Raw genomic sequence first — 15,452 nt, 5'->3', positions numbered from 1 at the left:
CCATTTAAGTGACAGAAAACTAGAAGGAATAGTGAATGCTTGGAGGGACGGAATGAGGTTCCAGAAGCTCCTGACTGACTGAAACAATGGACCAGAGTTCAGACGTGAAATTTAATTATAGGTAACTCTTAGATCCTGTACTTAGGCACCGTAGCGCTACAGTACAGGATGGGAAGACCTAACTTACTGACTGAAAAAAGCCTGGAAGTTTTAGCTGATGGACTGTCATTATGATTCAGCTGTGTTCTATGGTTGCTAAACATGTTAATACTGCCTAAGGCTGCAGTAAGTGTAAAAATGAGAGTGAGTGGACATTCTTCCTGAGGATAGGAAACGGAGACTGTATGAAAACTATACTTAACACTTTCCTGGAGAAGAGAAGACTCTGGAAGCCATGAGAATTCTTTCAGACATTGACAGGGCCACTCCTTCTGTGATGGCACTGTGAGGCGGGAATTGGACCGGTGAGGGCCAGTCATGGATTCTACATGAGGAGGAATGCCCTGAAACCATGAAAGGCATGTACTTTCAGGATCCTGCAGTAGGGAGTGGGCAGCCTCTGTGTGAGGAAGTGGAAAGGAAAGTCCATCGCGGCCTATGGTCAGAGGCCAGCGTCCTCCATACGAGTAAGGCACAGAGCTCTTGAAGAGATGGGCCAAGGAGATACCCCAGGGGCATTGGGTATGCTGAGGACCAAGCTGACCCCTTGGAGTTCTCTCCAAACCTTGTGGGGCTGTGTTTCGTTTTTCTAAGGAGTCCAGTTTCTCACAGGTTCCTGATAATGCTGAATGCATTCCCTGATTCTGACTCAGTAAGTCTTCTTCGGGCATCCGCTGTGTGCTTTGCTCCGTGGGAGCAAACAGATGATAATAAAAGTAGTGTAAGAAGCAACATGAAGTATATGATTCAGGAGCCCAGATCACCTGTCATACTAAGAAGCTTGAGGTTGGATGAGGAAAATGAGTTGTACTGGCAGAGACTTAAAGGAAGGGAATGGTTCACTGAGACTTAATCCAGCAGGTAATGGGCTAGATCGGCATTTTAAATGACATGATGTTGATGGGAAGTTACTTAAAACTCTAAAGTTGTCATTTGTTAACCATGCCCTGTTCTCTATTGAACACTAAAAAAATGAACAGACCCCACAAATTCCATCTCTAGACCTCCACCCTGAATACTTAACTGATAGTTTTAGTGGTTCTACCAGATGGCTGAGATGATTTTCCATGAATCAGTTTAAGTATTAATGACCATTTTATGCCACATGGAAGAGTTAACATATCAACATCTGGTCATTTTTCTTTCCTACAGAGATTTTGTGACTTCATTAGTATTGAGCATTCCCTACTCCGGGATGTGATCCTTTTCTGCTCTTGAGATTCAGACTCAACAGCTAAGAAAACATGTGTCCAGTGGCCAGACCCACTTCCCTCCTGGACGTGTGACGTGTGCTTACTTCGCAGACTCCTGAAACTCCCAAGGGCGCCATCCTGTCATATTTGCATTTCATCGCTGCTATGACACATTTCTAACTCCAGTCTCATGCTTCCTTTTACATTATGTATCCTCAGGACCTCAGCACCTATCACTTACTGGACAAGAGAGGCTGGACAGTCTCATTCTGTCTCTGTAATGTACTTAATTACAAATTAACACCCCCTTCTCTGGCCTCATCAGAAATTTGTGTTCGGATCCTGGGATACAGTGAAGAATACCTGGCTAACAGGAAGCAATTCCAGGAACCCAGTGCTCCTGATGTACATGCTGTTTTTACATCTTTGAAGCAGTCGTGTGTGTTTTAGAGTCCTGGACTTAAAATTAGTTATGTTGAGGAGTGGATTTACTTAAAAGTAATGTTTGTTCCTTTCTACTGCAAGTCTGAGAGGTGGCACACAGAGTAGAACAAGAAGGAAAATTCCATTCTGTTGTCTCCACCCTGATTTTTTTCTGCGTCCAGCCTAGTTAGCCTTTAGCTGTCTTTCGGAACACCAGTGCCATTTCAGGCTTAGGCCCTGGGAGCACTAGACCTGATGTGTCAGACGATGGCTTATTTAATGTGCTGGCCTGCCTGCTGATGTTTACTACTTTTAATTCAGCTCAGTGTTACACCTAACTTTCCTTTTGTCATCACAGCTGTTTGGAATGCCAGTAGGTGTGTTCTGAGGGCTCCCATTTGCCAGCAGGTTCACTGGGGGAAAAGTAGCAGAAAGAAAGGGGGTAATAGTGTCACCCCATGGGTAATGACGTGCTCCTTCAAGAGGTTGGCACTCATCGGCATCCACACTGGGAGCCAGTCCAGGATTGCCGATGAGCCAACAAGTACGCTTGGAGTGAATGGGTCTTCAGCTAAACAAGGGAGCATAAAGCTTGCTCTGTTTTGAGGAAAGAAAGCAGATAATCAGTTGACAACAAATATTTACTGCTAGTGTTCCAAATTTGGATCCTGAAAAGAGCTAGAGCACTTAGATGTTGAATCTTGCCAACAGAGAGTAATTTGAATTAGGAACTCAAAATCATTATCCTTCTATCTCGATTCTCAGGCTGAGGGGAGTGTGTGTGTGTGTGTGTGTGTGTGTGTGTGTGTGTGTGTGTGTGTAGAATTTGAGACAAGAGGCTTATAGAGGTTCATGTCTTACGCGTTTTTTTTCTAACCTGGGAAATAGGATGCCGCAGGGGCTTAGGTTTCGAAGTAGCAAATGCTTGCTTGTAAGTATAGCTGTGAAGGGGAAGCATTTTATCAAATTCAGCTCTTGAAAGATGATCCATTCACCAAATGTTTATCCCTATACCTGCTTTCCTTTTTTTTTTTTTTTTTTTAACCAAGTTTACGTTTACCAGAATTGGATGGACTCCCTGAGTATACCTTCAGCTCTGAACTGTGCCCGAGGCAGCTCTCGTTATAGTTAGGGGCAAAGCCCAGAGGGAGGGACAAGGGAAACCTCATGGTGGCTGTAGAGCAATGGAGAGACGAACAGTCTCATTTCTCATAAGCTGCAGGTAGGTATCTGCCATCTCTGTCCTCCAGCCTGCCACAGCCACCTCCTGCCCTCCTTCAGGGGGTGCTCATAAGTAGGCGGGTGAGCAGGGGGCATTCCCACTTGAGAGGGCCTTCATGAGAGTTGCATCTTCTAGAATTTGATTGTTGCAAGGCATCTTTCAGTAGAATTAGGAATAAAAATGCAACAGCCATTTGACCAGTGTCACCCAGGCAGAGGTCATGGGGGACCTAAAAACAGGTTTTAGCCCAGCACCATTAACAGCAGGAAGTAACCTTCTAGTTGGACCTGAAAGCTGCCCTCAACCTACCAGGAGGACGAAAGAAGCTCATCTAGACACAACAGAAACTTGAGCTGGTCCACTTTGGGGGCTTACGCAGCAGAAGCTTTGAAGAAATACCCTCTGTGTTGCGACCTAGCACACACATATCTGTATGGGTGTTTATGTGAGCCAAAGATCAGTTTCACAGAACGGTTCTTTTATGTGATGCCCTCTGATTTTTTTAAATCAATCTTTACCTTTATAAAATGGATATCACAACCTACTAACTTGATTTCACAATCCACTAGTGGGTCACAGTAGTTGAAAAACACTGTTCTGATGAATAATATTGTGTAGCACTGGTAATTCTTTCCAAATGAACATCGTACTCTTACCTAATATCACATCTTACTGCATTATTTCTATCTTTTATGATTAAGTTATCTGCCAGTTGTAGAGAGTTACTGATATAGGGCGGTATAGGCATTTTGGGGAATCTCTGGTCAATATACAGTTCCAAGTTAAAGCAAGAACCCCTACAGGCATTATTAAAGAGTGGTTGCTGAATTTCTCTCTGTAGGCTCTGTCCCAGGGACCCGCTGCCATTTGCCTGAGGATTCAGTGCTTGGTTCACATTGTCTGAGTTTCTGTAGTCTTGCTGAATATCCCTCCTTTCCCTCCCACTTCCTCAGGGCTTGATTTGCCCTCTGGAAATGGCTCTCACCACATTAAACTTCACCTTCACCTTCTACATCTTCTCAGCCTCTTGCTGGTTCTAAGGCATCCCTTCACTGCCTTCCTTCTCTTTGTCTCTTCCACTTGGTTCATTCACATGAGCTAAATGGTTATGGAGTCACTCTTAATGAGTATAGTCACCACATACGATCGCTGTAATGGCTCGGTCCATAGCAGCTTGTAAAAGCAGGGCCAAGGAAGAGTAGGCAAACCAAGTGGGGACAAAGGAGTTACCCTTTGGTAACGGAAGACTCAGTATTACCCGAGAGGCAGCATCTGTGCCAAACACTTTCTCGAAATGCTGGCCGGGTCCATTCTTGGCTTTAGCAGACAGTGCCCTGGACTGAAAGGAGGCATGATATCCCTAATGCCTTGTTTTCTGAGCTTCCTTCAAACATGAGGCTAATAATACTTCCCTTGTGTGTGGATGCTCTGAGTGCTAAATGAGATAGTGGTAAAGCACCTGACCTGGTACCTAGAATGTAAGAAGTGCTCTCATAACCTGTAAGCTTTGTTCTTATTTGTATTAGTATTCTATTGCTACATAATAAGTTACTACAAAGTTAGCAGATTGAAACTATATATATTTATTATCTTATAATTCTTATAGATCACAAGTCTAGGCACAACAGCCACTAGGGGGTCCTTTGCTCTGGTTCTCACGAAGCTAAAATCAGGAGTTGGCCGGGTTGTGTCCTCATCTGGGGCTTGGGGTTCTCCTGCAAGTTCAGGCAGGTTGCTGGCAGAATCCAGTTCCTGTGGTTGTCAGGCTGAAGTCCCCGTTCCCTTGCTGGCCGGTTGGGGGTTGCACCCAGCTCCTGGAGACCACCCCCAGTCCGAGCCACATGGCCCTCTTACCACACAGCAGCTCCTTCTTAAAGCCAGCAGGAGAGTCTTAATGTTACATACCACCTCATGTAGCATTCCATACTTGTGGGCATGGCCATTCCATCATATTCATGGGATCCTCCACATTCAAGGGGAGAGGATCATGCAGGCCATGTTCTCTAAGGGGTGGGGATATTGGGGCCATCTTTGAATCCTGCCCATCACAGCATCACAGTTATCATGAATCTGACATAATTGCTGAGGATTCTTCTCTTTACAGATTCATGATAGAAAATAGTTTAATCTCCTTTGTTTACCATTAATTGTTTGAACACCACCTACCCTAAAAGCAGGAAGTCCTTTTTCTCCCTTGAGTGCTCCCCCCTTCTTCCACACAGATGTGCACAAACATGCACACGCACACACACACACATGCACACACATACACTGGTCACCCAAGACCGTTGAGATTCTTGAGGAGGAGGGCACCAAGGAGTTGCTGTGGACAGTGCTGTGCATCAATGAGCAGAGTGTGCTGTTTGGGTGGTAGTGGGTCCTTGCTGGTCCAGCCCTGGACCAGATTCCCCCAGCCCCCTGAACTGGGCATTTCATTTCCCCTCACATTCTGTGCTTAACCGTTATTTCCGACAATGCAACCACGGTGTGTGTGCACTAGGACCGGAGGGCCAGCACTCCTCCACCAACGCTGAGGGCCTTGTGCCAGGCCAGGTCATTGCCAGGCTGGATTTCTGCATGGTCTCCGCTCAGGTGTCACCTTCTCAGTGAGTCATCCCTGAACACCCTGTTTGAATTTGTATTACCTACCACTCCGTCTCCCTCGCTTTCAGCCTTCCAGCTTCTGCTTTCGTTTTCACCAGAGTAGGATGTATTGCTGTCCAACACAGTTCATATTTTTCTTGTTTGTTTGTCTTTCTCTTCTAGAAAGAAAGCTCCTCCATGGCAGGGACTTCTATCTGGCTTTTCATTGCTCCACCCCCCAGGATCCAGCAAGTTCCTAGTAGCACCTTGGTGGCTTTTTGATGGGTGCATAGGTTGTAAGAACCAGCAGCGTTTTTTAAATTGTTTAATTCAAGTAGAATTCATATACGGTGTTATATTAGTCTCAGGTGTACAATATAATGATTCAACAATTCTACACATTACTCAGTGCTCATCGTGATAAGTGTACTCGAAATCTCCATCACCTATCCCCCCATCCCCCTGCCTACCTCCCCGCTGGCAACCACCCGTTTGTTCTCTGTAGTTAAGAGTCTGTTTTTTGTTTGTCTCTTTTCTTCTTTGTTCGACCAGCAGCATTTTTTTTTTTTTTATTTTTTATTTTATTATGTCATATTAATCACCATACATTACATCATTAGTTTTTTGACCAGCAGCATTTTTAAGCACACACTTCGGTGCTCTGCTGTTTGTTGGTTGATTAAAGCAAGTTAAACAGATTACCTTCTGTCACCAACTTATGGGAGCATCCCATAGGAATCATAATGAGTTCTACCTAGTACGTACAAGTTCATGTTTGTGGGCTGTGGGAGGACTGGATGTGAAAACATGTATCATGTGGAGAATGTGTGTGTGCGTGGTTCTGGTGGTGGTGGTGGTGGTGGTGGTTCAGCAGGAGTCTGTCAGCTCAGTTTGTCCTTGAAATGATAGAGGATTTAGCAGCAGTCGGGTGCTGGGTGTTTAAAAACACAGACACAAGCCCTGGGAGCCAACCAAGGAGAAACGGCATTGGAGCTCAGCTTTGCTGAGTTTCACTGAACTCAAAACTCTCCATCTCAACTGGTCTTCACTTATATTTCCTAGGGAGCTATCTTCTACACATTTTTCTTCATACAACAAGCCAATTTGTACTGGAATTGGCCTACACATTCAGTGTCCAAGATCCTGGATCAAACTGTGTATTTCTCCCAGCTATTTTTTTTATTTGAAGTATTATTTTATTCCAAAAGGAAAAAAAAAATATTTCTGAACTGGCAACTATTTCAGCTAGAGTAAGCTGTGTTTTTGCTTTAAAAAAAAAAAAATCACATTTAGCACTCTCTTACTCCATACACATGGAATGTTTCCTACTTAAATTTTTAAGAGAAGAAAACTGGCCAGAACCTAGATCACAACTATATGATCATGTAGTGTTATTGAGAAACAACCCACCTTGCTCCCTTTCCCCACCTACTACCGCTTGGACTGAAGTCACTGTAGTGAAAGTGTCTATAAATACCAACGTGCAGAACCAAGGGGCTTCAGCTTTCATGGTAGTCTCTCTTTTCCAAAAAAAGGTTGGGGGGTGGAGTATTTTTTTTTTTTTAAAGATTTTATTTATTTATTTTTTAGAGAGCGAGCGAGAGAGAAACAGCATGAGAGGGGAGAGGGCCAGAGGGAGAAGCAGGCTCCCCGCTGAGCCAGGAGCCCAATGTGGGACTCGATCCCAGGACCCTGGGATCATGACCTGAGCCGAAGGCAGACGCTTAACCATCTGAGCCACCCAGGCGCCCGGGGGTGGAGTATTAAAGGAAGCTAATGTGACTCTTTAGAGTCCGCACTGAGTCCTGAGGGCCTTGAATGGGCAGCAATTCCAGGGGAGGAACAGCCCCTGAGCATGGCCTGTGCCCTGCAGGGCCCCCAGCCTCAGGCACTGCGGAGGGGCAGGGGCAGCAAGGACAGTCCCGTCAGCAGACTGTATAAGGATGGCCTTAAAACTTAAAGCAGCCCTGCGAAGGGGGCCTGGCCTCCCACCCACTTTACTGGGAAACTGCAAAAATCAGTTACGGGCAACTGAGGCTCACAGAGGTTGAGTAACTTGTCAGAAGCCCCACAGCCATTAAGTGGCAAGCCCAGGACTACCCCTCCTATGTCGTCTGACTTCGTAACCTCTACTTTTAACCTCACTGGACTTCCATGTGGTAGGGCCATCTCGTGACCTTCATCAGGGATCGGGCGCTGAGCAGGATCTAGGGCGCATGGACGCGGGTCTGTGGTTGAGCTTCCTTCCAGCTGCAGAGCTGATGGGTTTCGTGCTGGCCTTTGGCCACAGGCCTCACCAGAGGGAAGCCCCTGTGATCCAGCACGAGGAGATGTATAGGAGACACGGCACTTCGAATGACGCTCACTGCGTCCATCTCAGTACTTCCCGTTTGGGCGTCCGGACTGACAGCAGTCAGTCCCGCCAGTTTGTGATGCGACGGTGCCAGTCCCGTCCTTTGCCCTGAAATCAGCCTGGACCTCATGACTGGCTCGGTATTCCTTCCCAGCCGGACACTGACCCGCCTGTGCTGCCCCCTCTCTCCCGCAGATGCCGCCCCTACGAGGACTGCTGTGGTTCCAGGTGCTGCGTGAGGGCCCTCTCCATACAGAGGCTGTGGTATTTTTGGTAGGTCACAACTCTTCCTGGTCTCGAATGCTTTGCTCTCCCCCCCATACCCCCTCCCCCAGGGGCTCTGCCACACTCCGTATTATCACATCACCTTCACCTGAGCTCTCGGTCTCAGGGACAGCCTCGGTCAAGAAAACAGTTATGTTCAGCTTGGCTTCGTGACAAGCACTTCTGCTCGCAGAGTTTGCAGAAAGCTCGTTCCCATCTTCACAGGCTGCGGCCGGGAAAGAGGAGTTAATCTTTTGGAAGGTGGGCGGGATGACAGTGTTGTCCTTCAGCAGCTGCTTCGCCAGTTGCCGGGATGGAACTGAGGCTGACTGTCTGAAGGACTCGGAGTTCGCGAATCTTGGTACAACGTTTCTGCTGCCTGAAGGCCGTTCCCATTCACGCTGTGTCAGCCGAATCTTAACTTTCAGGACAGACAGCCTGCTGATGATCTTCCAGCTCTGCTGAGGGAGACCGGGAGCTGTCTGAAGTCTGTAAAATTCTGCCTTGAGAGGGAGTGAGGGAGTATTGCTGACAGAGCATCCCAGAAGGATAGGGGTGCAGTTTCCATTAACGGGAACCCCCCATGCATTGCCCTCCTCAGGGGATGCCCGTTTGGGGGTATGTCTGAAAATGTACTTGACTCTGTAGATGAGAGATACTGCTTCAGATCTCAGGGTTGGCAGGGCATGGGCAGGAGAGGGTTTGCCTGAAACCAAAAGAGCATTTGATCAGGGAAAACACCAGTATGTGGGGATTCCACATGTCACGTTATCTTTGATAGGAGAGGTTGCTTTCCTATCACTGTCCCTACCTCCTTGATGGGGCATCGGGCATTTGGGGGCTCAGCTCACCTGTCACATCTGGCCCTGGCCTGGCCTCCCTCAGAGCTGGCTTGGACATCCCCTGTCTTGATGTCACTGCTTCTGGCAAGCCCTACTGAACCAAGTGCCATGTTGGTGCCTAAAACTCTGTAATAGAAGGTAAATTTTTTTTAGCCTAAGATTTTCTAAATGTAAACATCTCTGGGTGCACTTTAAGGTGGAGTGGACTAGTACCAAAGCAGGGGACAGAAGGACCGGGGGGGGGGGGTGCCCTTTCAGAGCTTTGCCTAGCTTCATGCATACTTGCCCTCAGCATTTTCCTCCATGGGGCGTTGTGTAGTAGAAGGAGACAGGACCGTCTGGGGCAAGAATCCTGAAATAGTTAGGAAGTTATGCCAGGTTGCCATCAAATGAGGGGTGCCAGATGCCAGAACATGTGGCCAAGCTCTTAGTGTTGATATTCTGACAACAGGTTCTAAAGTGGGGATATAGCCAGAGAACACCTTGAGGTATAATTCTGAGGTGCCCCAGCTGAAGTCAAAGGATGCCTGGGTTCTTTCTGCTCAATGCATTCCTTCTCTTGGTAAACCTTAAGTGTCTGGAATGCACCAGGGCCCCATGGAGAGGCAGTTACAGTAGTCAGGCTCCTAAAAGAGACAGATGTCTAGGTAGGTAATTATATGTGGAAAGTTTTATTTCTTTTTAAAGATTTTTTATTTATTTATTTGAGAAAGAGAGCATGAGCAGAGGGGAGGAGCAGAGGGAGAGGGAGAAGCAGACTCCCTGCTAAGCAGGGAGCCCGATGCGGGGCTCTGTCCTAGGACCAAGATCACGACCTGAGCTGAAGGCAAATGCTTAACTGACTGAGCCACCCAGGTGCCCCAGTGTGTGGAGAGTTTTAAACCAGTGTTCTGGAAACACAAAATGGAGCCTCTGATGCCAGAGAAGTTGGGGAAAGCTTGCAAAGCTTCTGACCGGGTCTCAGAGAGGGTGTTCTGTGCAAAGGGACCAGCACATTGATGGGACAGAGACATAAGAAGAGCCAATGTGATGAGAGAGTGGCAGGAAATTCATGTGGGGGGCAGGTGTTTGGGGGAGAGGGACAGGGGATGCGAATACGGAGCTGGCCGTGGAGGGAAGGAAGGGCTGCCCTCCAACCTGGGTCCCACCTTGTTTTTGAGGAAGTCTGTCTCCTCACCATAGAACAAAGGTTTTGGAGGAAAATGCTTTCAAAAGTCCCTGCCAGTTCTAAAATCTTGAGTAATCTTTAACCAGCACAGTCTGAATGAAATCACTGGGATTAGAAAAACTAGACCAGTAGCACCCTTGCTAGAGCTGGGAAGCACACTAGAAAGGAGTAAAACCTGGCAGGGTTAGCACCGTGCATGAGCCCTGCTCCTGGGGGCTCCCACTCAGGAGATCTGGATGCACCTGGGTCTGCGTAGTAGTTCAGGGAGAGAACCACGTGCTGGGGGGAGGGCAGAAAGAGATTGGAAAAAACAAATTGAATTGAACAAACCAGCTTACTTTTGATGATAGAAAAGGCAGAAACTTCCTCTCTTAATCCCTGGAAAGCTCCCCAAACCTGCTCAGCAATCAATCTCTAGTACTTCAAAGAACTGCTTTTCTTACTCCACCACTCCTTTTCCCTGAGGTCCTGCTTCTCTCTTTCCTTGTTCCTATAAGCTCATTTCCCTGTCCCTTACCAGTTTCTCTCTTAAAATAAGTTCTTTCAGACCCATATTTCAGTGAGGAATGAATCTGATGATGATTGATCCCGAGGCTGGCCGTTGGTCTCCTGCCGTGTGACTTTGTTCTGTCCCTGCCTTGTACTTACTTGCCATCAGTCTAGTCTGAGGTGCAATATCGTTCTTACTTGGCTAGGAGAAGAAGAATTCCATTTGATAGTGTAATCCACATTTCAGCTTATCTCCTGGAACAGACCCATATCTCAGATGGCTTCTGCATTTTCCAATCCAGGGAGCCTGGGGGTGAGTCTCTTGGGAGTGAGTGGTAGTGTTATTTGAAAAGGTAAACCCTTATATACAGTCAGCCTCTCTGCTTTATATTCCTGCTCAGATACTTACAGTTGGACCCACTGTTGAATGTAAGATTATAATTGAGTCCCCCCGAGGGAAATTAGTTTTAAGAGCTGAAACAATCCCCTTTGTGATTCCAGCATCCCAGAGCTGAGATGCCAGGCCCCTGCGCAGTAGGGATTTCTTAGCTCCCCAAGACTGCAGCCCACAGCCATTCCCTGGGGCCTCTTGCTCACCCAGCTCCCTGCTGGGGCGCAGTTGCTCTTCTTTCCCCCCAGAACGTGCCTTTCCTCCTCTCCAGCTTGCCTCGTTCTTTCCATCCTTCAGAACTCAGCTCGGATGTTGAAGGGAAAGAAGTTTTTCCGATTGCCTCACTATAACACATACCCTTGTTTAAAACCTCTTGTTGCACTGACTTGTATGCTTAAAAATGGTGGAGACGGTCAATTTTACGTATGTAACATACACACACACACACACACACACACACACACACACACCCCTATGATTGCACCTTCGTTTTTCTTTCATAGCACTTACCAGAGTTGTAAATCACTGATTTTGTAACTTTATGTTTTGCTGTTTCCCTCCTCTACCAGAACTCAGGTTTAACTGGTGGGGAGGGACTCACCTTACTCTCTATAATGCACAACATGGTGCTGGGAGCAGAGCAGCTGCTTAAAAATTGTTGAATGAATAATGAATTAGAAGACAGGTCAGAAAGCCACAATTTCAGCCCTTTCCTGAATCATTTCCTGTCTTGTGCCTCTGATCTTTCTTCCTACTCCATGTTCCAAGGTTGTCCAGTAAATACTGACTGACTGACTGATGGACTTACACTTAGCATCATATTAATATTCTTAAAATCTTTATTGTCTGCTTTTTTCCTAAATTTCATTTATGTGTGGTCAGATGCCTTTAACCATGATGCAGCGTCTCTGCTCCATGTTCATCTTTCACAAGGCAGTAAGCTGCCCACATAGTGTGGGTATATTGGGTGAGGTTCTGGAAGATTCCATGAGTCCCATAGTAATGTCAGAGTTTCCCAGCTATGTGTGTGCAGGACAGACAGCTTGGCTCTTCTCAGAATGACTTCCCTAGTTTCTAGAAAGACAAAGTACAGCGCAAATGTGAGGTGGGAAGAAGCCGTTTATCCATTTGTCTGTCATTTATTAAATGCCAGCAACATGACAGTCTCTGAGAAGTCTTAGATGAGTTGGACAAAGATCCTGTCATTAAAGCAGTCAGCTCTGCTGTTTGTTAGACTTTAAGGTCACGGTAGGAGAATGGCAGCCATACTTAGAGATTTCACATCGGCAGCTTTTTTATTGACTGTATTTCCTCTAGTCCTGTAGGTTTTCTATAATTAAGGTGGTGTGCTCTAAGAAGGCCACCATTTAAAATTTCTTTGTCAATATTCATGTAATAATGGAGAGAAAACTGCTAGGAAGGATAAAAGTGCTTATCCTTGTTGCTTTCCCGGTGAAGAATGGGAAGTGGGGGACATGGACCGTGAGGCAAAGCTGGATCAGCCGCGGCTTGCGTCCAGACGAGATTGAAAAGGCATCTCCCGTTTTGACTAAAATTTTTGAGTTGAGGTCAGGGCCATGGACAGGAAGGGATTGCACCAACCCTTTGAAGGCAGCTAACCATTTGGAGCGTTTTGAGACAGAAAGCTCACTTAGCTTCTCAGTGTGAGTGAGTCCTGTTCAGGGGCGTCCCAGAAGTCTCCCAGGTGTCATCCACCCAAGAATGTCCTGGCAGAAATGTCAGGGGAAGGCCAGCCTGAGAAGCCGGGTGCTGAGCCCCTGTGACCCTGCATCGCGAGTCCCTGTGCGCGGACCCCGGAGTCCTAGGGCCTTTGAGCCCGGGCCCAGCCACTGTCTGCCCTGAGCACCACCTCACCACTGTGCTCTTGCTCAGGTTCCTCCTGATGATGGGCGTGCTCTTCTGCTGCGGAGCCGGCTTCTTTATCCGGAGGCGCATGTACCCCCCGCCGCTGATCGAGGAGCCTGCGTTCAACGTGTCCTACACCAGGCAGCCCCCGAACCCTGCGCCAGGTCAGCCCGCCCCTCTGTCCTTGTCTCTCCTCTCTGCAGTGTTTGTGTCCCCTGCAAGCGTTTGAAAAGGTCCCTGCTACCACGTGTGTTAGAAGAAAAAAATTCAGGCCATGTTTATTCATTTAAGTTCTGAGGATCAACCTTACCATGCATTTGTGCTGATGAAAAGTGCAGCATCTATTGGATTGTATTTCTGTGACCTCGTATTCTTCCCTAAATAGTGGTGTGCCTTTTATGCATATTTATGCAGTTCATATATGCATATCGTTTGCTCTTTTTCCTTAAAAATCATTCCATGTATAAATTTTTATGTACAAACAATAGTGTCCCTGTTATTTATAATGCATCTGGACTAAATATTAATTATGCCACTTTAAATGGTGATTTGCTCAGATATTCTGTCATTGCTGATCATTTGTTTTGTTTTTTATTCATTCATTCAACAAGTATTTATGCAATTTACTAGTATTCTGAATACTTATAAACAGTGCGGCTAGAGACATTTCTGTACAAGTTACATTTGGCCTAGTTAGGGAACATTACCCAAAGTGATGCCACAGAGTCAGAAAAAAGTAGTGGTTTCTTAATTCTTACAAAATTGCTTTAACTATCTAAAAACCCTCAGGGACTCTGGTGGGTGAATTCAAGCTTCCCTTGGGACACAGGCTGGTTCCCTATTTTTGACGTTATATGTGAGATGTTTTCCTTCCCTTTGAGGGAACCTCCTGCGGAGGAAGGGATAGAAGGGTGGTTAGGCATTGCTCATTCGAGTTCCTGTCCTTCGGCCGCTGTGTGCTGAGGCCATCACTCCCGTGCACCCTGCTCTCCTGCTGTCTGTCACAGTTGCCCCCTGGGGAGCGGAGGGCAGGGGTTTTCTCTATTGATTGCACACCACAAGTAGACAGAATTCTAGGAGCAGTTCCTGCCATGGTTTTTACATCCTAGAGATGTGCTATACAGTGTAGGGTTTATAGTTAACAGCACTGTTAACTTAAAATTTTGTGAAGAGGTTAGATCTTACATTAAGTGTTCTTATCATCATCATAATAAATTTGGAGGTAATGAATAGATTTATGGCATATATTGTGGTGATGACTTCACCATATATATTTATCTCTAAACTCACCACATTGTATACATTAAATACGTTCAGCTTTTTGTATGTCAGGGATAACTCAAAAAAGTGGTTTTTTTTTTAAAAAAAAAAAGAATTAGGGGAATTTAGTGTAAAAAGTTTTGTCTCTCCTGTTCGCATGGAGGACGTGCTGTTCTCAAGATGCAAAGGGAGTGGAGATGGACATTTGTTGATTAGTTCTTTTACACCAGATACTCCCCAGTTTTTTTAAAAGAATAATCTTTATTATTTTTCTAAATGTTACTAAAAGATCTGAATATGGATTTTCCGTAACAGTTTAGAGGTTGCTGTACTTAAACTTTCAATCAGGATAGTATGACTTTTCACATGTACATGAATTTTATTCTTTTGTATTTGGAAATATCTGAATAGCTTCAAATGTACTCTCTAGCATAGGGTGAGGTGCAGATTTTCAGTTAAAATTGGGGAGGGCGCAAAATTAGATTTCATCTGGATTAATTTGAGTCAGTCCTTTGATTTTTTTTTTCTTTTCCAAGAACAAAACAGTAAATCAGAGAAATGGGCCAAACACTTACAAATTTCCTCTTCTTCTTTCTGTTATCACTATGTCAATCTGTAGTGCAGGGAAAAGCAGTCCATGTCCCACGTGGCCACAGACGCAAGATGCCACATGTCCTTTGTCCATGGTGCTGGCCAAGTGTCAGGTCTGCCGTCCCTTTCCTATCAGGGTGAATGCGGTGAGCAGGTGGAGCTCCCAGCTGCCTGCCACGTAATTCCCCTTGAATGTCTGTGTGGTCTCAGTATTTCCAAATGAGAACGCTCTGTGTCCCCCACGTGTCATCTTTCCTCATCCTGCCTCTTTTCTGCATCTCGGTGCACCCTGCCTGGGGTCCTCAGTCCCGTTACCAACCACACCCAGTAAATAGGTATCAGATCCTACCAGGTCTTATTTCAGACCCTTACCCCTGAGCAATGGCTGCTGAAAGTTTCCCAGTCACTGATATCTTCTAGCTCTTTGCCTACCACAGTGCCACCAGAAAGTTCTTTATAAAAAAAATAAAAAGCACGTAGGTCATGTTATTCTTTGGCTTTAAGGTTCTCTGCTGGCTCACTTTGCTCCCTGCAAGTCCACACTCCTTAGCCAAGGACTCAGAAGCCTTTACAACCTCCTCCCTCCCCCCATGGCCTTCTGCTCAGTGCCCTGTGTGAGCCACCAGCTCTCTCAAGCCCTGCCGTCTC

The 15,452-nt window shown here is 46.2% G+C and overlaps 1 protein-coding gene across 3 annotated transcripts in view; it reads left to right on the top strand.

Moving 5' to 3' along the window:
• VOPP1 (VOPP1 WW domain binding protein) overlaps positions 1-15,452 on the top strand; it is a 108,835-nt gene that overhangs the window by 67,766 nt on the left and 25,617 nt on the right. For all 3 annotated transcript variants that reach the window (XM_078059947.1, XM_078059946.1, XM_078059948.1), the window contains 2 exons: positions 8,129-8,206; positions 12,981-13,117. In XM_078059947.1, the coding sequence (XP_077916073.1) occupies positions 8,129-8,206; positions 12,981-13,117 (215 nt within the window). The remainder of the gene's footprint in view (positions 1-8,128; positions 8,207-12,980; positions 13,118-15,452) is intronic.

The sequence above is a fragment of the Halichoerus grypus genome, chromosome 12, assembly GCF_964656455.1.
Source record: "Halichoerus grypus chromosome 12, mHalGry1.hap1.1, whole genome shotgun sequence".
Taxonomy (NCBI): domain Eukaryota; kingdom Metazoa; phylum Chordata; class Mammalia; order Carnivora; family Phocidae; genus Halichoerus; species Halichoerus grypus.
Note: the sequence above shows the minus strand (reverse complement) of the source record. Positions and strands in the feature narration are given on the sequence as shown.